Source organism: Bos indicus x Bos taurus, chromosome 21 (assembly GCF_003369695.1).
Source record: "Bos indicus x Bos taurus breed Angus x Brahman F1 hybrid chromosome 21, Bos_hybrid_MaternalHap_v2.0, whole genome shotgun sequence".
Taxonomy (NCBI): Eukaryota; Metazoa; Chordata; class Mammalia; order Artiodactyla; family Bovidae; genus Bos; species Bos indicus x Bos taurus.
In genome coordinates this window covers 25,039,697-25,063,114 of record NC_040096.1, presented here as the reverse complement: position 1 = coordinate 25,063,114, position 23,418 = coordinate 25,039,697, and the positions used below count along the sequence as shown (strand labels likewise).

General features: G+C 42.4%; 1 protein-coding gene across 3 annotated transcripts in view; it reads right to left on the bottom strand.

The window, feature by feature from the left end:
* The window catches only part of BTBD1 (BTB domain containing 1), a 51,963-nt gene extending 33,557 nt beyond the window's left edge, over positions 1-18,406 (bottom strand). The window contains exons 1-3 of one of the 3 annotated variants that reach the window (XM_027521995.1): positions 17,774-18,406; positions 2,964-3,120; positions 1,515-1,559 (exon numbers count right to left, since the gene is read on the bottom strand). In XM_027521995.1, the coding sequence (XP_027377796.1) occupies positions 1,515-1,559; positions 2,964-3,120; positions 17,774-18,174 (603 nt within the window). In that variant the 5' untranslated portion in view covers positions 18,175-18,406. The remainder of the gene's footprint in view (positions 1-1,514; positions 1,560-2,963; positions 3,121-17,773) is intronic. The other 2 variants (XM_027521993.1, XM_027521994.1) reach the window with 2 other exon arrangements.
* Positions 18,407-23,418: the final 5,012 nt, after the last annotated feature.

Here is a 23,418-nt window from a genome sequence, read left to right as displayed (position 1 = left end):
ACCAACAAAGCACTGAAAAGTTCCTTTCTTCCTCAGTGACATATGTTAAGCCTTGCTACTCAAAATGAGGTTCAGAAGCACCGGCATCATCTGAAAGTCTGTTAGAAATGCAGACTTTCAGGCCCATATTGCTGTGTGTAGATCTATAACAACAGGAATGAATCCCAGAAACTTAATGGTAAGCAAAAGAAAGTAAGATACATGTTGAGCAAAAGTATACAGCTGACTTTGGCTTACTGAACTAGAAAGTGGATTTTCATTGTCAAAGTTTAATTTATTGGCTTCTAATTTTTCTTTTTATGGTCACATCGTGTAGCACATGGGATCCTAGTTTCCCAGCCAGGGATCCATCTGACCCAAGCCCTCTGCAGTAGAAGCTCGGAGCCTTAACCACTGGACAGCTAGGAAAGTCCTACTGGTTTCTAAATTTTATGACTGAATTAAAAAAAATGAAAGTAGTTAAGTGACCCTCTTCACACACAATAAAATTCTTCAGACAACAAAGAATCATGATGATCAACTTCTTCATTAGATTTTCATCACAAGTTCAGAAAAGGAAAAAAAAAATGCAAGTGGTAAAGAATCCACCTGCCAATGCAGGAGATGCAAGTGATTCCCCGGTCAGGAAGATGCCCTGGAGAAGGAAATGGCAACCCACTCCAGTATTTTTGCCTGGGAAATCCCACGGACAGAGGAGCCTGGCGGGCTTCATTCCATGGGGTCGGTCGCAAAAGAGTCGGATGAGACTTAGCAACTGAACAACAGATATCACTTGTTAGTTATATAATCTTTATTGAGTTATTTCACCTCTCTGTGCTTCTATATAAAAAGGGGATGATAAGAAAATCTTCACCGAGGATAGCTACAACTCCTAAAGTTATTGTAAAGATTAAATGAATTAATGCATACCAAGTATTTAGAATGGGACCTGGCACACACTAAGTCACTCAATACATCTTGCAGTTATTATCAATATCACCATACTCTACTGGTTTAAGGTTGAGACCTTTTACCACTTGCTATCTTACCTTACGTTAGACATTTACCTCTTTAAGCTTCTATTTCATCTTTGAAAGGGGGATAATAATAATAATAAATATCATCACAGCTTAAAGAAGGAGTAAATGTGATAATATATACAAATGGAATAACCTGTGTCTGGTGTACAATACACACAGACATGGAGTTCTGTGATTATGTCCAAGAAGAGGTGACATCAGCATGTTCTTTCTTCTGTAACTATAAATACTCAATGACCAAAGATTTACAAAAAGAAGTATCATCATTTGTGATGTGACAGAATGCATGCACAATGGGAAACAAGTCTGACTCCACCCAGCCTGTTGTGAGACTCTGGGCAGGTAGTTAACTAGTCAGGTTTTAGTTTTTTCATGTGGAAAATGAGAGGGTTAAGTTAAGGAATATCTGTGATTATTTCCACTACTAATATTCAGCAGGATTACATATTATCAACTTAGACACCCCCCCCACCCCCCTCATTTTAACTCTCTCACCTCTGTAAAGACCCTATCTCCAAGTAAGGTCACATTCTGAGGGTCCTGGGGATTAAAATTTCAACATGTGAATTCTGAGGACACAATTCACCACCTGGCACTGAGTTACAGACTAGCTTAGGATTTTTGTAAACAATTCGTAAAAGGGTATCATTACCTTATCTAAGAAAAAAAAAATCGATTTACTTATATCTCAAGTATGAAGCTCAGATTATAGGCATTTAACAAGTGCTAGATAGTGTATGTTGAGAATTGGTTAATGGTTCCATAAATGTGTTCAGTATGTAAATATTCAGACTATACACGTATCATGATGTGTGCACTTTTCTGTATTTAAAGTATACTCGTTGAAAATTTTCATAAGTGTCAAAGAAAGAATATTCTTAAATTTTAACTTCTCCAAAATATCATATGACATCCCTTACATGTAGAATGAAAAAAGAAATGATACAAATGAACTTACTTTCAAAACACAAAGAGACTCACAGAAAGATTTAGAAAATGAACTCATGGTTGCCAGGGGGAAGGTACAGTTGAGGACTCTGGAAAAGTCATGTACACATTGCTATATTAAAAATGGATAACCAACAAAAACCTATTATATAGCACATGGAACTCTGCTCAATGTTTTGTCCCAGTGTGGATGGGAGGGGAGTCTGAGGGAGGATGGATACATGTATATCTACGGCTGAGCCCTTCGCTGTTCAACTGAAAGTATCCCAACATTGTTAATTGGCTATACCCCAATACAAAATGTTTTTGGTGTTCAAAAATAAAAATAAATTCTAAACCCTCCAGAAGTGGGTCACCAAGCTGACAGAATACAGTAAATCTTACAAGTGCTCTGGACTTGAAATACTCAATGTTAATTTCAGACCCAACAAAAATAGAGCACTAAGGTCCAGAAAGCTTCATACTCTCCTACTCTCAATCACAGCAGAAACAACGCTGGACACTACTCTCAACTCCAACCCTAAACAGCTATGTAACTTTACAGAGATGAAACACCCTATTTACATTAAGGCTTGGCTCAGACGGTAAAGAACCTGCTTGCGATGCCTGCAATGCAGGAAACCTGGGTTTGATCCTTGGGTCAGGAAGATCCCTTGCAGAAGGGAATGGCAACCCACTCCAGTATCCTTGCCTGGAGAATTCCACGGACAGATGAGCCTGATGGGCTACAGTCTGTGGGGTCTCAAAGAGTTGGACACAACTGAGTGACTAACACTTTCTTCAGTTTCTTCACCTATATGATATATTAACTCTACTTTGTTTTTCTATTCTAAAATCACATGAACCTGATATATTTCCCTCAATGAAATCAGAAGACTTCATATGCTTTAAAAAGGATGATCTCAGACTAATTCTCCAGGAAATATTAAACATTCATATACAATTAAACACAATTTTTAAAGTTAAAAGATACATACCTTAGCTACATCAACTTACCTGCGTAAGTAACATGAAGGCATTATCTGCCCTGAGATGTTTGGTGAGAAATTCCACACAATGAGCTTCCAAGGCTGGGACTGCATACTTCTTAGCCGTATAAAGAGTCGTCATAACTGTTTCTGGGCCAATTTGAACTTCATCTGAATACAGAAATCTGGGAAGCAAGTGGAAATTGCAGAGACAGTCAGGAGGGTTTTAGACAAGCAATCCATTGGAGTTAAGTCTCTGAGGAATATTTGAAAAGATAATGAGCAAAGTGAAAAATAACTTGAAAAGCACATCAGACTTCCCAGGTTATTTGCACATACATCACCTCATTTTACTCTGACTCAATCCTGAGAGGTAGGCAGTCTCCATTTATAGAGACTAAAGTTAAGTCTTCAAGCCAAATTTTTAAAGGCCTTTTAGCACTCCAGAGCAGCTTTCTCTCTTCTTCATCAAAAAATGTTCACTTAAACAAACTTACAGACAGCTTAAGTTCACATCTCTAAATGTCAAAACATCCATTTATTTCCTGATGATGGTATCTTCTTATTCTGGGCATCTTTTAACCTTTCCTTATTATCCCAGAATTAGTATTATGACCAAAGACTAGAGTACAGGGGTTCAGAAGAATAAAACAGTTTAATGATATCTTAAATAACCCCATACTGCTATGTGCTTTTGGGTATATAAGTCCAATTTTCTCTTGAAATACTACCAAACCAATACCACCTTACCCACCGCCTCAGGAGCTGATTCTACCTGTTACTAGATAAATCAGATTCCTAGAAGTACACACAGAGGATAAGAATCTCAGAGAAGACCTGGGCAGTTCCTGCTGAATTATACTGAAGCTACTGCATATTCATTTTAGTTCTTCTGCCGTTCCTCAGAGACCCTTGAGCTTACTGCCCAATTCTCAGTTACACTCAGAGCAGCTGAGGGTGCTGGAGAAATAAGGCACTGAGAACAAGTATTTTATTTTAGCAATACGTATTAAGACTTAGAACCATGAATATCTTTCAGAACACTATACAGTAGAGTGAGTGAGGAAAGGAGGTTCTAGTTCATGTCCCTTTTCTTTGCTTTTCAATTTCTCTATTCTGGTGGCCAGAATCACTGCCCAAGATCAAATTCTAGCTGGTTACATCCCCCAACTTCCCACTTTAACCAAATGCTGGCATCCCTCCAATAAGATCATTATCCTTACAACTACTTCCAGTGGAAGCTGTTCACTCCCATCCTTCCCTGGTGGTTCAGATGGTAAAGAATCTCCCTGCAATGCAGGAGACCCGGGGTTTGATCCCTGGGTAGGGAAGATCCCCTGGAGAAGGGTATGGCTACCCACTCCAGTATTCTTGCCTGGAGAATCCCATGAACAGAGGAGCCTGGTTCACAAAGAGTCGGACACAATTGAGTGACTCCCTTACAACTCAGGTGCAAAAGTAAAGGTTGCTGTTTTTCAAGATTACATTGTTTTCAAACATTTTTCCAAAACCCTTCAAGCCATCCATCTGTACCACCCTCATAATACTCACTTAATGACACATGTCATTTAGTGATGAGTGCACAGAATTAAAAAAAACCTTAAGTCTCTTATAGTTAGGGGTAGGGGGATGAATAAAAAGAGGAGGGAAAATTAGCATTTGTTGAGTCTCTATCATGTGACAGATGCCAATTCATTTAATCCTCTCACAAAGAAGGGAGGTGCTGCTACCTGCATTTTAAAGATGGGTTAACAGGCTGAGGAAACACAAGAGCTGTCTACCATAACACACCATCTCTGGGCTCTGACTGCTTTCAGTGTTAGACTCTCAGGCCAGTCAGGTGGGAGCCCTCTTAATTTGCCTGGACTCAAGAAGAGATTGCTTGAGTTTGAATCTATCACTTCCTAGCTACATGACTTTAAATAAGTTATCACTGTGCTCCTCTCTGTTAAAGAGATTTGTACAACAGTATCTTCTTCATAATGCTCTGGTGAGGATTAGTATCAGTTAAAATACACACAAATACTTAGTAAACATTAGCTATTTATTTTTTATACTGCTTCATTTTTTATCTCTATTTTCCTCTATATTTCACAAGATTTCAAGTGTTCCAGCCCTTCTATTTTTCCCCTAGCAATCATACAGTTAAATTTCTAAGCATTCTTGCCTCTTGAGTACTTTTTTTTAACTCCACAGTACCATGTCTCATTTTTATGGATGTGAAAAATGTTCTCAGTCTCCAAGTTTTAAAAGTTCCTTTCTGTTCCCTGAATTACCTATTTCCTTGAGGACCAGCTGTTCTTGGTCTTTATCATTCATTCATATTCTGATTGTCCTTATACGTCAAAGTTTAATGATTATCTCCAGTGACCATTCCAGTAGCTGGTGTGTTTTCTTTGCTGTTGTGTAAGCAGGACTGCTTTCCAGCTAAAACCTTCTCCAAGATGGAGAGGTGGGTGGGGAGCTGTGTATGTGGGAGGCTCGTCTGACACCTTACCTGAGAGTGGGAAAGCAGCCTTTAGGTCAGATACCACACCTCCTCCACCCCCTTTCAATGCCATCACCCTGAATTCCCTAAGATAAGCCAGCATCCTCGTTCTCCCCAGGTGGTTTGTCTAGTTTCTGTCAAGAGGAGACTGTCAGCTATTGCGGAGGGGGGCGGGGGCAGGGGCAGGGGTGGGGGTGGCGTGCAATGGTTAGCATACAAGAGCTGGTTGAGGGGATGACCTTCTCATTTCACCTTGCTCACCACCAGCTCTCAACCTAGAGCCATGCTGGGGCTCAGCCAGGAAAGACAGCCCCCACCTCCACCACAGCTCTTCCTTCTCTGGATTCTGGGCTCCAGCCACTCCACTTCATTATCAACACACTTCCAACTGCCTTGTCCCTTTTCTACACTGCCTTCCAACCTCTCTCCCTTTTTGTCTTCACTGTAATGGGTTTATTTCTTTTGTATTTCTCTATATAGTCATTTTAACTGGAACAGACAGAAGGCTAACAACATGCTCAATTCCCTTCTTAAACGAGAAACCGATTAAGTTTTTAAGGGACAGATAGGAAGAAGTCTTCATATTTGTCTTAGTTTGTTTTCAGGCAAAAATTACTAGAGTTATAAACTATAGAGCTGAGATGCAGGGCCTTTATTACCATTGTTTGAATAGATTCAAGCTTAAGGAAACCAGTTCCACAAAATTGAAGTACATGGTTCTGTAACAATCTATAATTGGGGTCCCTGACAAAAAGAGCTGGAAAAGGTTCCCACAAGAACTTCTACTTAAGATCCAAAACATGAAAAGAGGGTAGGAAGAACATTCCAGGAACCAAAGAATTGTGTTTTCAGACTATACTATATGGCCCACAGGGCTTCCCTGGTGGCTCAGTGGTAAAGAACCTGCCTGCAATGCAGGAGATGTGGGCTTGATCCGGAGGTCGGGAAGATTTCCTGGAGAAGGGAATGGCAAGGCACTTCAGTATTCTTGCCTGGAAAACCCAATAGACAGAAGAGCCTGGTGGGCTGCAGTCCACAGGGTCGCACAGAGTCGGACACGACTGAGTCACTAACATATGGCCCACAACTCCATTCAAGTTGCCTTTCATGACCCAGATAACCACAATGGTATGATCACTCATCTAAAGGCAGACATCCTGGAATGCAAAGTCAAGTGGGCCTTTGGAACCATCACTATGAACAAAGCTAGAGAAGGTGATGGAATTCCAGTTGAGCTACCTCAAATCCTAAAAGATGATGCTGTGAAAGTGCTGCACTCAATATGCCAAATTTGGAAAACTCAGCACTGGCCACAGGACTAGAAAAGGTCTGTTTTCATTCCAATTCCAAAGAAAGGCAATGCCAAAGAATGCTCACAATACTGCACAATTGCACTCATCTCATACGCTAGCAAAGTAATGCTCAATATTCTCCAAGCCAGGCTTCAGCAGTACGTGAACCATGAATTGAACTTCCAGATGTTCAAGCTGGATTTAGAAAAGGCAGAGGAACCAGAGATCAAATTGCCAACATCCACTGGATATCGAAAAAGCAAGAGAGTTCCAGAAAAGCATCTACTTTTGCTTTATTGACTCTGCCAAAGCCTCTGACTATGTGGATCACAAGGAAGTGTGGAAAATTCTTCAAGAGATGGGAATACCAGACCACCTTACTTGCCTCCTGAGAAATCTTTATGTAGGTCAAGAAGCAACGGTTAGAACTGGACATGGAACAACAGACTGGTTCCAAATCGGGAAAGGAGTATGTCAAGGCTGTATACTGTCACCCTGTTTATTTCACTTACATGCAGAATACATCATGCAAAATGCCAGGATGGATGAAGCACAAGCTGGAATCAAGATTGCAGGGAGAAATATCAATAACCTCAGATAAGCAGATGACACCACCCTTACGGAAGAAAGCAAAAAACTAAAGAGCTTGATGAAAGTGAAAGAGCAGAGTGGAAAAGTTGGCTTAAAATTCAACATTCAGAAAACTAAAATCATGGCATCTGGTCCCATCACTTCATGGGAAATAGGGAAATAGTGAGAGACTTTTATTTTGGGGGGCTTCAAAATCACTGCAGATGGTGACTGCAGGCATGAAATTAAAAGATGTTTGCTCCTTGGAAGAAAAGCTATGACCAACCTAGAGAGAATATTAAAAAGCAGAGACATTACTTTGCTAACAAAGGTCCGTATAGTCAAAGCCATGGTTTTTCTAGTAATCATGTATGGATGTGAGAGTTGGACTATAAAGAAAGCTGAGCGCCAAAGAATTGATGCTTTTGAACTGGGGTGTCGGAGAAGACTCTTGAGAGTCCCTTGAACTGCAAGGAGATCCAACCAGTCCATCCTAAAGGAAATCAGTCCTGAATATTCATTGGAAGGACTGATGCTGAAGCTGAAGCTCCAATACTTTGGCCACCTGATGCAAAGAACTGACTCACTGGAAAAGACCTTGATGCTGGGAAAGATTGAGGGCAAGAGGAGAAGGGGACAACAGAGGATGAGATGGTTGGATGGCATCACCGACTCAATGGACATGAATTTGGGTAAACTCCGGGAGTTGGTGATGGACAGGGAAGCCTCGTGTGCTTCAGTCCATGGGGTCGCAAAGAGTCAGACGTGACTGAGTGACTGAATTGAACTGAAACTATACCTTGGTAATATATCTTTGGCTTGAATATATTTAAGAAACATCTATATTTATATCTAAAGATGTAGGTTAAGGACACTATTCATCTCAGTAATGCCTTCTTTATGATGGGACAGCATCAGGAATTGCGGTGGCCGGGAAGACCAACCCCACGCTGTGGCTGCAAGGGCACAGGAGGGCCTAGAGGAGCTATCCCACGTTGAAGGTCAGGAAGGGTGGTGGTGAGGAGATACCCCTTGTCCAAGGTAGGGAGCATTGGCTGCGCTTTGCTGGAGCAGCCGTGAAGAGATACCCCACGCCTGAGGTAAGAGAAACCCAAGTAAGACGGAAGGTGTTGCAGAGGGCATCAGAGGGCAGACACACTGAAACCATACTCACAGAAAACTAGTCAATCTAATCACACTAGGACCACAGCCTTGTCTAACTCAATGAAACTAAGCCATGCCCGTGGGGCAACCCAAGATGGGCGGGTCATGGTGGAGAGGTCTGACAGAATGTGGTCCACTGGAGAAGGGAATGGCAAACCACTTCAGTATTCTTGCCTTGAGAACCCCATGAACAGTATGAAAAGGCAAAATGATAGGATACTGAAAGAGAAACTCCCCAGGTCAGTAGGTGCCCGATATGCTACGGGAGATCAGTGGAGAAATAACTCCAAAAAGAATGAAGGGATGGAGCCAAAGCAAAAACAATACCCAGCTGTGGATGTGACTGGTGATAGAAGCAAGGTCCAATGCTGTAAAGAGCAATACTGCATAGGAACCTGGAATGTCAGGTCCATGAATCAAGGCAAATTGGAAGTGGTCAAACAAGAGATGGCAAGAGTGAATGTCGACATTCTAGGAATCAGCAAACTGAAATGGACTGGAATGGATGAATTTAACTCAGATGACCATTATATCTACTACTGCAGGCAGGAATCCCTCAGAAGAAAAGGAGTAGCCATCATGGTCAGCAAAAGATTCCGAAATGCAGTACTTGGATGCAATCTCAAAAACGACAGAATGATCTCTGTTCGTTTCCAAGGCAAACCATTCAATATCACAGTAATCCAAGTTTATGCCCCAACCAGTAACGCTGAAGAACCTGAAGTTGAACGGTTCTATGAAGACCTCCAAGACCTTTTAGAACTAACACCCAAAAAAGATGAATGTTCTTTTCATTATAGGGGACTGGAATGCAAAAGTAGGAAGTCAAGAAACACCTGAAGTAACAGGCAAATTTGGCCTCGGAATACGGAATGAAGCAGGGCAAAGACTAATAGAGTTTTGCCAAGAAAATGCACTGGTCATAACAAACACCCTCTTCCAACAACACAAGAAAAGACTCTACATATGGACATCACCAGATGGTCAACACCAAAATCAGATTGATTATATTCTTTGCAGCCAAAGATGGAGAAGCTCTATACAGTCAGCAAAAACAAGACTGGGAGCTGACTGTGGCTCAGATCATGAACTCCTTATTGCCAAATTCAGACTTAAATTGAACAAAGTAGGGAAAACCACTAGACCATTCAGGTATGACCTAAATCAAATCCCTTATGATTATACAGTGGAAGTGAGAAATAGATTTAAGGGCCTAGATCTGATAGATAGAGTGCCTGATGAGCTATGGAATGAGGTTTGTGACACTGTACAGGAGACAGGGATCAAGACCATCCCCATGGAAAAGAAATGCAAAAAAGCAAAATGGCTGTCTGGGGAGGCCTTACAAATAGCTGTGAAAAGAAGAGAAGCAAAAAGCAAAGGAGAAAAGGAAAGATATAAACATCTGAATGCAGAGTTCCAAAGAATGGCAAGAAGAGATATGAAAGCCTTCTTCAGTGATCAATGCAAAGAAAAAGAGGAAAACAACAGAATGGGAAAGACTAGAGATCTCTTCAAGAAAATCAGAGATACCAAAGAAACATATCATGCAAAGATGGGCTCGAAAAAGGACAGAAATGGTATGGACCTAACAGAAGCAGAAGATATTAAGAAGAGATGGCAAGAATACACAGAAGAACTGTACAAAAAAGGTCTTCACGACCCAGATAATCACGATGGTGTGATCACTGACCTAGAGCCAGACATCCTGGAATGTGAAGTCAAGTGGGCCTTAGAAAGCATCACTACGAACAAAGCTAGTGGAGGTGATGGAACTCCAGTTGGGCTATTTCAAATCCTGAAAGATGATGCTGTGAAAGTGCTGCACTCAATATGCCAGCAAATTTGGAAAACTCAGCAGTGGCCACAGGACTGAAAAAGGTCAGTTTTCATTCCAATTCCAAAGAAAGGCAATGCCAAAGAAGGCTCAAACTACCACACAAATGCACTCATCTCACATGCTAGTAAAGTAATGCTCAAAGTTCTCTAAGTCAGGCTTCAGCAACACGTGAACCGTGAACTTCCTGATGTTCAAGCTGGTTTTAGAAAAGGCAGAGGAACCAGAGATCAAATTGCCAACATCCACTGGATCATCGAAAAAGCAAGAGAGTTCCAGAAAAACATCTATTTCTGCTTTATTGACTATGCCAAAGCCTTTCACTGTGTGGATCACAAGAAACTGTGAAAAATTCTGAAAGAGATGGGCATACCAGACCACCTGACCTGCCTCTTGAGAAACCTGTATATAGGTCAGGAAGCAACAGTTAGAACTGGACATGGAAGAACAGACTGGTTCCAAATAGGAAAAGGAGTACGTCAAGGCTGTATATTGTCACCCTGTTTATTTAACTTATATGCAGAGTACATCATGAGAAACGCTGGACTGGAAGAAACACAAGCTGGAATCAAGATTGCCGGGAGAAATATCAATAACCTCAGATATGCAGATGACACTACCCTTATGGCAGAAAGTGAAGAGGAACTCAAAAGCCTCTTGATGAAAGTGAAAGTGGAGAGTGAAAAAGTTGGCTTAAAGCTCAACATTCAGAAAATGAAGATCATGGCATCCGGTCCCACCACTTCATGGGAAATAGATGGGGAAACAGTGGAAACAGTGTAGACTTTATTTTTCTGGGCTTCAAAATCACTGCAGATGGTGACTGCAGCCATGAAATTAAAAGACGCTTACTCCTTGGAAGGAAAGTTATGACCAACCTAGATAGCACATTCAAAAGCAGAGACATTACTTTGCCAACAAAGGTTCGTCTAGTCAAGGCTATGGTTTTTCCAGTGGTCATGTATGGATGTGAGAGTTGGACTGTGAAGAAGGCTGAGCGCTGAAGAATTGATGCTTTTGAACTGTGGTGTTGGAGGAGACTCTTGAGAGTCCCTTGGACTGCAAGGAGATCCAACCAGTCCATTCTGAAGGAGATCAGCCCTGGGATTTCTTTGGAAGGAATGATGCTAAAGCTGAAACTCCAGTACTTTGGCCATCTCATGCAAAGAGTTGACTCATTGGAAAAGACTCTGATGCTGGGAGGGACTGGGGGCAGGAGAGGGGACGACAGAGGATGAGATGGCTGGATGGCATCACTGACTCGATGGACTTGAGTCTGAGTGAACTCCGGAGTTGGTGATGGACAGGGAGGCCTGGCGTGCTTCGATTCATGGGGACGCAAAGAGTCGGACATGACTGAGTGACTGATCTGATCTGATCTGATCTATTATCAGATAAAAGTTGTGCATCCCTTAAGCAGTTGGCCTGTTTTTAATCTGACAAACACTGTGAACTGTAACTGACTGGCCAGCTTTCCCTTTTTGTAATAGTTGCTAAAATGATCAAAATTAAGTCTGTAGAGTGTGTATAGCATGTATTTTTATATTAGCAGCATCTTGACAATTTATTTCTTACCTCTGTGTTTCTTGGTAGACATTTTAAATTGTTTTTGGAGCAATGCAAGTTATAAATAAATACAAGACTATAAACTGTAAGAAAGGGAACTCTGTGTTTCTATATTTTTTCCCATATCTTTCCTACAGCACCAGGCTCAGTTTTGGCACCTCGCAAAGATTTAATAAATACACGTTAGTCAACTACACAGCTCAGTACAAGTTTCTAGCTATTGATAGGGAAATCATTTTCATTTCTAGTAAGAAAAAAGGCTACTTAAAAATCCAAGAATCACCCCAATTCATACTTTACATACATGTTTTTCTCACATCTTATTTAATTACTAACAGTGCTGCAATTAAAAAAAACTCTGTAAGCCAATATTTACAAATTATAACTTAAAATTAAACATAATATTACCACAGTACATTGCATTTTAAAATTAACATTCCTAATACACTACCTCTAAGAACAAGAGCACAGAGAAATAATTACAGGTCATCAAACTATTTCTGGTTTTTTCCTGAAGATGAATGCCTTTCCAAAATTTAAAACTTAGGTTACATTTAATCCAATTTAAAAATTAAACGACTAAGGTACAAACTTCATTGTAAAATAGAAAAATCGTAAGATTATGTACAAGAAACTGTGTCACTACTGATTCATTCATTTTCCTCAAAAGCATTTACTGAGGACTATATAATAATAGACAGGTCCCAGAAATACAAACACAGACAACACTGTGCACAAAAAGCTCATGGTTTGGTAATAAAACGATTAAAAAGTAATGTCATAATTATAACAGCATTATACATTAGGCATGATTTGATAAATAATCTCTAAAGATGGCCCCAATTAATCATGCTTTCTATGATCCAGACCTTTACACAGAGCTGTCCCATAATGATTCTGGGCTCGTCCTGATTGATTCCCTTTAATCAACAGAACGTGGCACAAGTAACACTCTGCCAGCCTGGGGCCTAAACTCTGAGGATGCAGAAGCTCCTACTTTTGTGCTTTCAGGAGCCATGGCCTGCTGCTCGCCAGGAAGTCAGGCTAACCTTGCAAAGATCAGCTGCAGGAGCCATGGAGAGAGAGCAAGGCTCAGCCAAACCATAATGTGAATCAAACCTCCAGATGACCCTTGCCTCAACAGCTATCAGACTCTGACTGCATGGGAGACCTGAAGAATATGCTAGAAGAACCTCTCACACAGCTGTGAAAGATAATAAGACTATGTTTAAGCCACTAAGTGTTGGAGTGGCTTGTTCTACAGCAACAGATAAAAAACTCAATACAAGACATTACATGAGGCAGAGCGCAAATCTGCCAGCAGCGACGTTTCATAAAGAGATAAAGCCTCAAGTATATCTGAAGGGTAATAATTAAGTGTGTAAACCTTCTAGGCAGACAAAGAAGTACAAAGGCAAGGAGGCATTAGAAGGCAAGTATTAAAATAAGAAAAAGACCATCAGTAGGACTGGGGTACTCAGTAGACGGAGAGGAAGAGATATCAAATCATAAAGGTCTTGCATATCGGCTAAAATGTTTAAATGCATCCCATACGCAAATAGAAGTCATTAAGAGATTCAGGGGAGTACTGTGATAATGTCTAGATATCAGAGAGATAACTTTGTTAACAGCGTGAAGAATGAAGTGAGCTGAGTCTAAAGGCAGTGTGATCTGTTTGCATGCTATGCTATACTATGCTAAGTCACTTCAGTCGTGTCCGACTCTGTGTGACTCCACAGACGGCAGCCTACCAGGCTCCCCTGTCCCTGGGATTCTCCAGGCAAGAACACTGGAGTGGGTTGCCATTTCCTTCTCCAATGCATGAAAGTGAAAAGTGAAAGTGAAGTTGCTCAGTCGTGTCCGACTCTGTGCGACCCCATGGACTGCAGCCTACCAGGCTCCTCCATCCATGGGATTTTTCCAGGTAAAAGTACTGGAGCAGGGTGCCACTGCCTTCTCCGTGATCTGTTTGAAGCAATGCCAAAAAAAAAATCAAGAGAATTGAGTAGAACCTTCAAGACTGGTCCAAACAGGATGAGAAACAAATGGAACATAATGGAACCAAACTACAACCTGGAGCCAAGCCCACCTGAGACATCCCCAACTGACCCACATAACAAGAATATTCAGAGGAAGAATACACGATTGTTTTTCTAAGCCCTCAATTTCTGGGGTGCTTTATAGCATTATTATGACAAAAGCTGCCTGAGACAGGACATATGAAGTATGCCTGCCTCAAAGACTGTTCTGAAATTTGGGTTCACACAAGGTGCTCAGGAACAACAGTAAGCAGAACATGGCAAGCACTCATTAAGTGTTAAGATATGTTTATTGTTGACAGTCCATCTGCATGTGTACTAAATAGACACTCATTTGTGACTGTCCAGTTGGAAACTCGGTTTGGGTTGAGTAGACGTTTCACAGTACCGCTGGGGTAGTATGTAGCGCCATAGGTTAATGGGAGAAAGGAAGACAACAGCTAAAGACAGAACCTGTGGAACAGCTGTCACCTGCTCCTTTTACTCCTTCCACAGTCTAATCTCCAAACAACTGCTAGGAGTTTTTAAACCAGATCATAGCAACCCCTGACTCCATGGACAGACAAGCCTGGCGGGCTATGCAGTCCTGGTGGGGCCACAAAGAATGGGACACTACTGGGTGACTAACACTTTCACGTTTCCTATCAACTCCCTGCTCAAAACCTTTCAAAGGATTCCCACCATAGACGGGGAATCCAAGTCCTTCCATGGGCTCTACAGCTGTGCACAATCCTGGCCAGCCTATCTTGTTGACCTCATCTTCTACCACTTTCCCCCTTATTCTATCTGTTCAGATCACACTGGTTTACTCTTGCAGTTTGTCTAACAGGAGAAATTTTGGGGCTTAAACATGTTTTTCCTTGCGATGAATGGTCCTTCTCCCACAGGTTGATCATCTTTCCTTAAAACACTTTTTTGTACTTGACATTTTGTCTTTGTTTCTCCCTACTAGATGATTAACTCTGAGAGGGCAGGGACTTCCTATTGTTCACTGCTGTATCCAATATCTAAAATAGTACAAGGAAGGCAGTGTTTTTCAAATGAGCAACTAAGAACATCACTTAAAGGTCTGGCAGATCAAAATGAGCAGTTACTTAAAGTGCTTCACACTCAAGTTCAAAAGCCTTTAAGTAATGTTTAATTCAAGTTGTAAACATAAAAGTATGCCCAAGCTAACCTGCTTTTCAACCTCAGTAAGTACCATGAGACATTTTTTTGTCACACAATAATACGTTAAGTACAGCATCTCTGCTTCACAACCAGCCAATAACCTAAGTTTAAAAATCAGTCCAGAGATCACTTTCAGAATAAAACAATGACTAGAGCCTGAAGAAGTATAAGCACCCATGACCACACTGAAACTAGAAAAATTTCAAGGACTCAGATGAATTCACTTATTTTCTATTCGTGGGAAACAACGGACTGATTAACAGTTTCAGTGAAAATACGAAACCAGTATTTTCTCTCTACATTCTTATAGTAGCAATCTCTGTATTTTTTAAAAGAAAAACCTACCCAACGATATTTAGATCAGTGGCTCTCAAACACAGCCAATATCAGATTCAGGGAGAGTATTAAATATGCTCTCAAGGTCCCACTGGCAAACATTACAATATTGTAAGGAGGGAGGAAGCGAATTAAGAATTTAACAGGTGATTACAATGAAGGTGAACCAACAATTCATTAAAAAGTACTTCCAATTTAGAAAATCTAAAGAAGCAGAACCAATGCTCCCAGTCAACTTCAAACCAAATCCCAAAATGATCTAGATATTAGCTTTTGAGCTGTTGTTGTTTTTCCTTTTATAAATGTAACTGAACTAAATTACAAAACATATGAGAAACAAATGAAAAACAAGTCAACACCATCTTGCCACTCCAACACAACTTTGGTTAGCATTTCAGTATAGTTCCTCTCTCCCTTTCTCTAAGTATATCTTTGCTGTTTCTTTTCTCAGTTTTTAATTACTGTGAGCACTGTTTCAAATGCTAATTATACACATTTTTGTCCCTACAATAATCTAGTCTTCTTATTATCTAGTCTTCATGACTATCCTACTTGGTAGATGCATTCCTTCTAAGTCACTTCAGTCAACTCTCTGCAACCCTATGGACCACAGCCCGCCAAACTCCTCTGTCCATGGGATTCTCCAGGCAAGAATACTGGTGTGGGTTTCGGTGCTCTGCTTAGCAGCTGCACCACATGCCATCAGATGGACCTACCACTGTTAAAACCATTCCCTCTGCTACACTACTTCCTCACTACTATAAATAGTCCTGCTTAAATATTTTTGTGTGGAACATTTTCAGTACTTGACTACTTCCTACCTGTGGGGAAAATAATCTACAATGCCAAACTGTTTTCCTACCACCTTTGTCGGAAAGGTCTTGCCAGATGTTATCTTCACACACACACACACACAAAATAACACAAAAAAACTGGAGGGTTTGTAAGAAGAGGAAAAGTACTGTACTTTTAATTTGCACTTCTTTAATTGTTAATGAGGTTAAACACTGGCTGCTAATTATATTTTTTTCCCTAAATGATCTATCCTGTCCTTTATTCATTTTTTAATGGGATTTTGGTATTACTTTCTACCTGTGTTAACTTTGTATTCCATTTCCTACTATCTTCCTCAGTGAGCTGTGAGCCTTTGTGGAGAACTTATCTGTTCCCTGACCTACCTGTTATGCCTCAGTACCGTCCAAGCCTGTTGTTTTAACAATACATTCTATTCAGGCAGCTAAAACCATCTCATAATGAAACCCAATGGTCTCTGGTATGGGCTGGCTCTGTTACCTCCGTCAAGTTACTTGACTTCTTTGGGGCTCAGTCTCATTAATAAAACTGTATAAAACAATACTTCAGTTCAGTTCAGTTCAGTCGCTCAGTCGTTCAGTTCAGTCGCTTTTTGCGACCCCATGAATCACAGCACGCCAGGCCTCCCTGTCCATCACCAACTCCCGGAGTTCACCCAAACTCACGTCCATCGAGTCGGTGATGCCATCCAGCCATCTCATCCTCTGTCGTCCCCTTTTCTTCCTGCCCCCAATCCCTCCCAGCATTAGGGTCTTTTCCAATGAGTCAACTCTTCGCATAAGGTGGCCAAAGTATTGGAGTTTCAGCTTTAGCATCATTCCTTCCAAGGAACACCCAGGACTGATCTTTAGAATGGACTGGTTGGATCTCCTTGCAGTTCAAGGGACTCTCAAGAGTCTCCTCCAACACCACAGTTCAAAAGCATCAATTCTTCGGCGCTCAGCTTTCTTTACAATACTTACACCTTCCTAAATGGACTTTTGTGAATAACAGCTAATAATGCCAGACTATTAGCTCCCTCCATTAAATAATATTAATCAGAAGTCAATCTTCTATCCTCACATAATCAAAAAGCCAATTCTAACACTGATAGGAAGATTGTGTTTTTTTAGCAAACATAATCTTGTCTGCAGGAATGCAAGCTAGCTAGAACCAAACTTACTTGTTTAGGTGTTCACTTTCCTGGATCATGACAACTAATATTAATGAAAAAGGAGTAAGAATTACAAAAAAATAAAATTAAAACGTCATCGGTCTTCCAAGACTCCGCAACTACCCGTCTCCCCCCAAAACCTAAAACATCGCAAATAGGCCATCAGGGCGACTTGACCCAAACTCTGTTCTCATCACGTCTCTAATTCCCTAAAAACCCCGCTACTGGAAACGGGAAAACGCACGCTCCTGGGCCCCAGACACTAGTATTTACCCTAACGACAAGGCGGGCAGCCGTCCCGGCTAACGAATGTGTTTCGACCTCCCCGAGCATCACCGACGCGGGAGGAAACTGAGGCCGGGGGGTAAGCAGAGCCTCGCCCAAAGTCACGGCTCGGCGGCCGTCCTCACCTCAGCAGCGCCAGAAAGGCGGCGGGCTCCACGTCGGGCAGCTCGATCTCGGCCGACGTCGTGGCCATACCGCCGTTGAACATGGCGTCGAAGACGGCGCTGCCGGCCGCCAGCACGAAGCGGTGGGCCGGGATGCGCTGCGGGCCCCCGGCAGCGCCGCCGCCGCCGCGGCCCTTGCCCAGCACGAAGCGCACATCGCTCAGGAGCTCCGAGTTGAAGAGGAAGGCGAAACGCTCCTTCAGCGACGCCTTGGTCGCCTGCCAGTTGTACAGCGGCTCCCGCTTCAGGGGGAGCAGGGGCCCCAGAGAGGAAGTCGACGGCGGCGGCGGCCCCGCGGCGCCCGGCTCCGCTTCAGCCCCCGGGACCTGCTCGCCCGTAACTGCTGGTCCGAGCGAGGCCATCCTCCAGCGGCGCGGCTCCGCAGGCTAGAGAGAGCGGTGCGGCCGCCCAACCGCCATCGCCGAGGCCGGCGCCGCCTCCCTACCTTCCGGGAAAGGCGCTTCCGGAGGCCGCGCGCCTCCGCCGGCCCCTCCCCGAGCTGTCCGGCGCGCGTCCCCGCCGCAGGGCTGGGAGGCGGAGGCGCGTCCCCGCCGCGGGGCCGCCCCAGCTAGGCCTGGCGGGGGCGGTACCCTTTGCGAGGTGCCCAGCGCTCCCGGAGATGGGAGTTCTACCGGGGCTAAAAGGCTGGCCCCTTCCTTCCCTTAGGCCCCTCCTCACCAACTGCAGCGCCTCCCACTTGTATCCAGGACGAGTTCCTAGGCTCTCCTTCTGCGAGTTTCACGTCTGGAAGAGGAGGGGGCGGAGGGCATGACCAAGAAAGGTCGTGAGAGGGGAGAAGGTGATTTCACGTGGCCCCCTGCTCTAGGAATCCTCGAAGTCACCTCTCCAGAGGGGCACTGTTCCTGTGGTAATACTGGGAGCAAGCGTGGAGCCCTTCTACATGTAACAGCCTCTCCCTTTCCTCCTCCCTCTTCTGCCTCTATTTTTGGTATCTATATAGATCAGGGATTCTTTTTTCTTTCTTTTTCTTCTTCTTTTTAAAATGTGTTTGAATTACCAAAAATTGACCGTATTCTAAATCTCAAAAAACAAACAAAACCCCTCAAAGGTACCAAAGTAAATTAGGGCAGCCCTGGGATTTCTTTGGAAGGAACGATGCTAAAGCTGAAACTCCAGTACTTTGGCCACCTCATGCGAAGAGTTGACTCATTGGAAAAGACTGATGCTGGGAGGGATTGGGGGCAGGAGGAGAAGGGGACGACAGAGGATGAGATGGCTGGATGGCATCACTGACTCGATGGACGTGAGTCTGGGTGAACTCCGGGAGTTGGTGATGGACAGGGAGGCCTGGCGTGCTGTGATTCATGGGGTCACAAAGAGTCGGACAGGACTGAGCGACTGAACTGAACTGAACTGGTGGCTCATGGTAAAGAATCTGCAATCCAGAAGACCCAGGTTCCATCCCTGGGTCGGGAAGATCCCTTGAAGAAGGGAATGCAAGTATTCTTGCCTGGGAAATGCCATGGACAGAGGAGTCTGGCAGGGCTACAGTCCACAGGGTCTCAAAGAGTCAGGACTGAGCAACTAACACTTGTATCTGGTAAGGGACAATAAAATCATAATAGAAAAAATGAAGACACTGAATTATCAAAGCCTGTGGAATGTGGTAAAAATTGAGTGCAAAGAATAGCCAAAAAAAAAAGCACTTCTTGGCCAAACTGAAAATAAAAATAAGTGAATTCAAGGATTCTGGGAAGATAGCAGAGTTTGGATCACCAGGAGTCTGTCTTCCCACGTAAACAATTTCACTAGCAGAATCTGTTTGCTGTACTTATTTTAGAACTATGGACTCTGTTGAAGGCTGGTAAATTCTAGGGGAAGACTTGGACAGCAAATTGCTGTTGATTTTGATCAACTTCAGCTCTTTGCACAGTAGCAGCTACACGTCCTCCACCACCAGCCACATGGTAGTACACAGCTCTGTCGCCTACAAATGGCACTTGCCATCTACCTCTGCAAGGATCAAATTATGAGCCACTGCAGCTGCTGATGTTCAACACCCCTGAAAGGAGTTCGGGGTGGAGATCAGGAAAGAGGTCCTCTGTGCTCTGGGAGAAACTGGCCGAACAGGTCTTCAGATAGATATTTTCAGGAGATGATTTTATGAGACCAATCCTTGCCTTTCCTTGTATCTAGAAAACCACTAAAATCCTTCATGGTGACGTCTGCTCTTCGTGACTAACAGTAACCTTCTGCAAAATATATGTCCTTGATTGCGTGTATTCCTCCCTTCACCAAAATCACATCTATATTGACAGTCCCTCCACCGCCCCCCCACTCCCCACCATGCCTCTTTGGAGCAGTTTCTCAAAGCTCTCTGAAATGCTGTCTCCCGGGCTGTAGCCCTCATTTTGCCCCAAATAAAACAACTCACAACTCTCACACTGTGGATTTTTTTTTTTTTTTTCAGTTGACAGCTTGTAGGAGCCAGGGAGGGCAAAAAGGTACCTATCCTCCAAATATTGGGGATCTGTACTCAAGAGGATTTCTGCTTCTCAACACAAAGGCACAGACAAAGAGGGGGAGCTATTGTTGTTGGGGTACCTCTCTCTACTGCTGCAGTATGCTTTAGCTGAAGTGACTTCCAGGGGTTTTAAAGGACCAGCACCCTTCCCTACCCCTCCTTCATTTTCACTTTTTCCCTTTTGTGGAACCAGGTATTAAAGACTAGTGTATTAAAAAGCAACTGTACACATGGGAAAAATTAGAGTGACCATTCATGCCCAGGGAACAGCAGAGAAAATGCCTGAGAAGACCTTAAGTTTACACTTCAGGCAGGTCCTTGGCAAAGAGATAGATTTTAAAACAATCAATGCAAGAGACACAGGTTTGATCCCTGCTCTGAAAAGATTCCACATGCCACAGGGAAGTTAGGCCCAGGTGTGACAACTGCTGAAGCCCAAGTATCTAGAGCCCAGGCTCCACAACAATAGAAACCATGGCAATGAGAAGCAAGCTTGTGCACCGCAACTAGAGAGTAGCCCCCACTTGTCTCAGCTAGAGAAAGACTGCTTGCAGCAACAAAGAAAAGACCCAGTGCAGGCAAAAATAAAATCAATCAATCAAATTAATAAAAAATTACTTTAAAAAATAGAAAACCCTGGGGAAAAGGAGAATCTGATTTCCAAAGTTACCACATTACTAGACTCAAATATCCAATGTTCAACAACAACAAAATCACAAGTCATACAAAGAAATAAATGTTTGTTTGACCCATGCAAACAAACAAAAAAATAAATTAGTAGAAAGAAACCACTTCTACAAAAGACCTAACGGCAAATATACTGTAATTGTAACTGTAACTGTAAGTCACTTCAGTCGTGTCCGACTCTGTATGACCCCATAGACGGCAGCCCAATAGGCTCCCCCATCCCTGGGATTCTCAAGGCAAGAACACTGGAGTGGGTTGCCATTTCCTTCTCCAATGCATGAAAGTGAAAAGTGAAAGTGAAGTTGCTCAGTCGTATCCGACTCTTAGCGACCCCATGGACTGCAGCCCACTAGGCCCTTCCGTCCATGGGATTTTCCAGGCAAGAGTACTGGAGTGGGGTGCCATTGCCTTCTCCAGGCAAATATACTAGACAGACTTTAAAACAACTATTTTAAATATGGTCAAAGAACTTAAGAAAATATGGATAAAATCAAGAAAATGATGTGTGAACAAAATGGAAGTATCAATAAAGAGATATGAAACCTTAAAAGAAACCAAAAAGAAATTCCAGAGCAGAAAAGTAAAACAACTCAAATGAAAAATTCACTAAAAGAATTTAAAGGTACATTTGACCAAGCAGAAAAAAAAACTCAGCAAACTTCAAGATAAGACAACAGAAATTATCAAGTAGAGAACAGGAAGCAAAAAGCTTGAAGAAAAGCAGAGAAAAGAAAAGTAAACAGCCTAAGGGAACTAGGGACTTGCCTGGTAGTTCAGATGGTAAAGAAATCTGCCTGCAATGCAGGACACCTTGGTTTGATCCCTGGGTTGGGAAGATCCCCTGGAGAAGGAAATGGCAACCCACTCCAGTATCCTTGCCTGGAGAGACCCATGGACAGAGGAGCCTGGAGGGCTACAGTCCATGGGGTCGCAAAAAGTCAGACACCACTGAGCGACTAACACTTTCACTTTAAGAGAATTATGGCCCCTCATCGACTTCCCTGGTGGCTCAGTCGGTAAAGCGTCTGCTACAGTGTGGGAGACCCGGGTTCAATCCCTGGGTTGGGAAGATCCCCTGGAAAAGGAAATGGCAACTGACTCCAGTACTCTTGCCTGGAAAATTCCATGGACTGAGGAGCCTGGTAGGCTACAGTCCATGGGATCACAAAAAGAGTCAGACACGACTGAGCGACTTCACTTTCACTTTCATGGCCCCTCGTTAAACAGACAGTGTTGTAGGAATCCTAAAGGGAGACAAGAGAGCAAAAGGGGCAGAGAGAACACTTGAAGAAATAATGGCTGAAAATTTATGAAGCAAAACCTGACAGAATTGAAGGGAGAAATAGATGGCTTTACAGTAATAGTTGGAGCCATCAATATCCCACTCACAGTAATGGACAGAGCAACCAGACAGAAGATAAGTAAGGAAATAGAGGACTTACATAATAAAGCAACTAGAGCTGACAGACATATACAAAACACTTCATTCAACAACAGCAGCACGCACAATCTTCCCAGGTGCTCGTGGACTGTCTTCTCTGACCACAGACAGATGCAGTTAGAAGTTAAAAACAAAGGGAAAACTGGGAAACTCATAAAATTGTGGAAATTAAGCAACATACTTTTATTTTATTTTTTTTCCCTCTGTACATAGCTTTTATTATTTACATAATACAATATAGCATCAATGCTGAATAGCATGATTATGTGCAATACATAAATATGTACTATCTGTACACATCTGCAGATCTAACTTTAGAACTAAGGTACATAAAATTGAAAGCAAAACTGAATGCTTTAAGAATAAAAGTAAAAACTAAGACTGAACACTGCAATAAATCAGAAGTAGTGCCTCGTGTACATACTTAAAACTATTTACAGATGAAAACAGGCATTACCACAACACTAATCTAACTATACTCATTTATATATAAAAAACACAAGTTTCATACATCACAAAAAACCTTCCATTATAACACAGAAGTGATATTACCAGACAAGCATCAGTGAAGTATACTGCCTCTTCTAGTTGTTATTGTACAATGCTGTAGATAATGCAGCCCATGCAATACACCCAAGAACACTAGAGTCCTACACCCAAGTACAATTAATATAAAGCAGCCCTCTGCAAGTGGTGCTGGATACCACTAAGAAGTCTACTGCAGCCGTGTTGGTTATGATTTTCCATGCAGAAGGGTACAGTTACATTAAGAACTGAAGTCTTTAAAAAAGCTTTAAACATTCTTTCTTGAACCAAAACATTCAACAAAATATGCACATGAAAAATTAACTATTCAGATACCTTTGCAACTTAAAATTCAGATGCATGTTACTCCAAAGAGCTGCTGTATGTGAAAACCAAACGTAGAGTTTTAATTTCTTCTTGTAAATAAATTAATCCTAGTGCAGTTTTGTTCTACACAACATTTTTAGC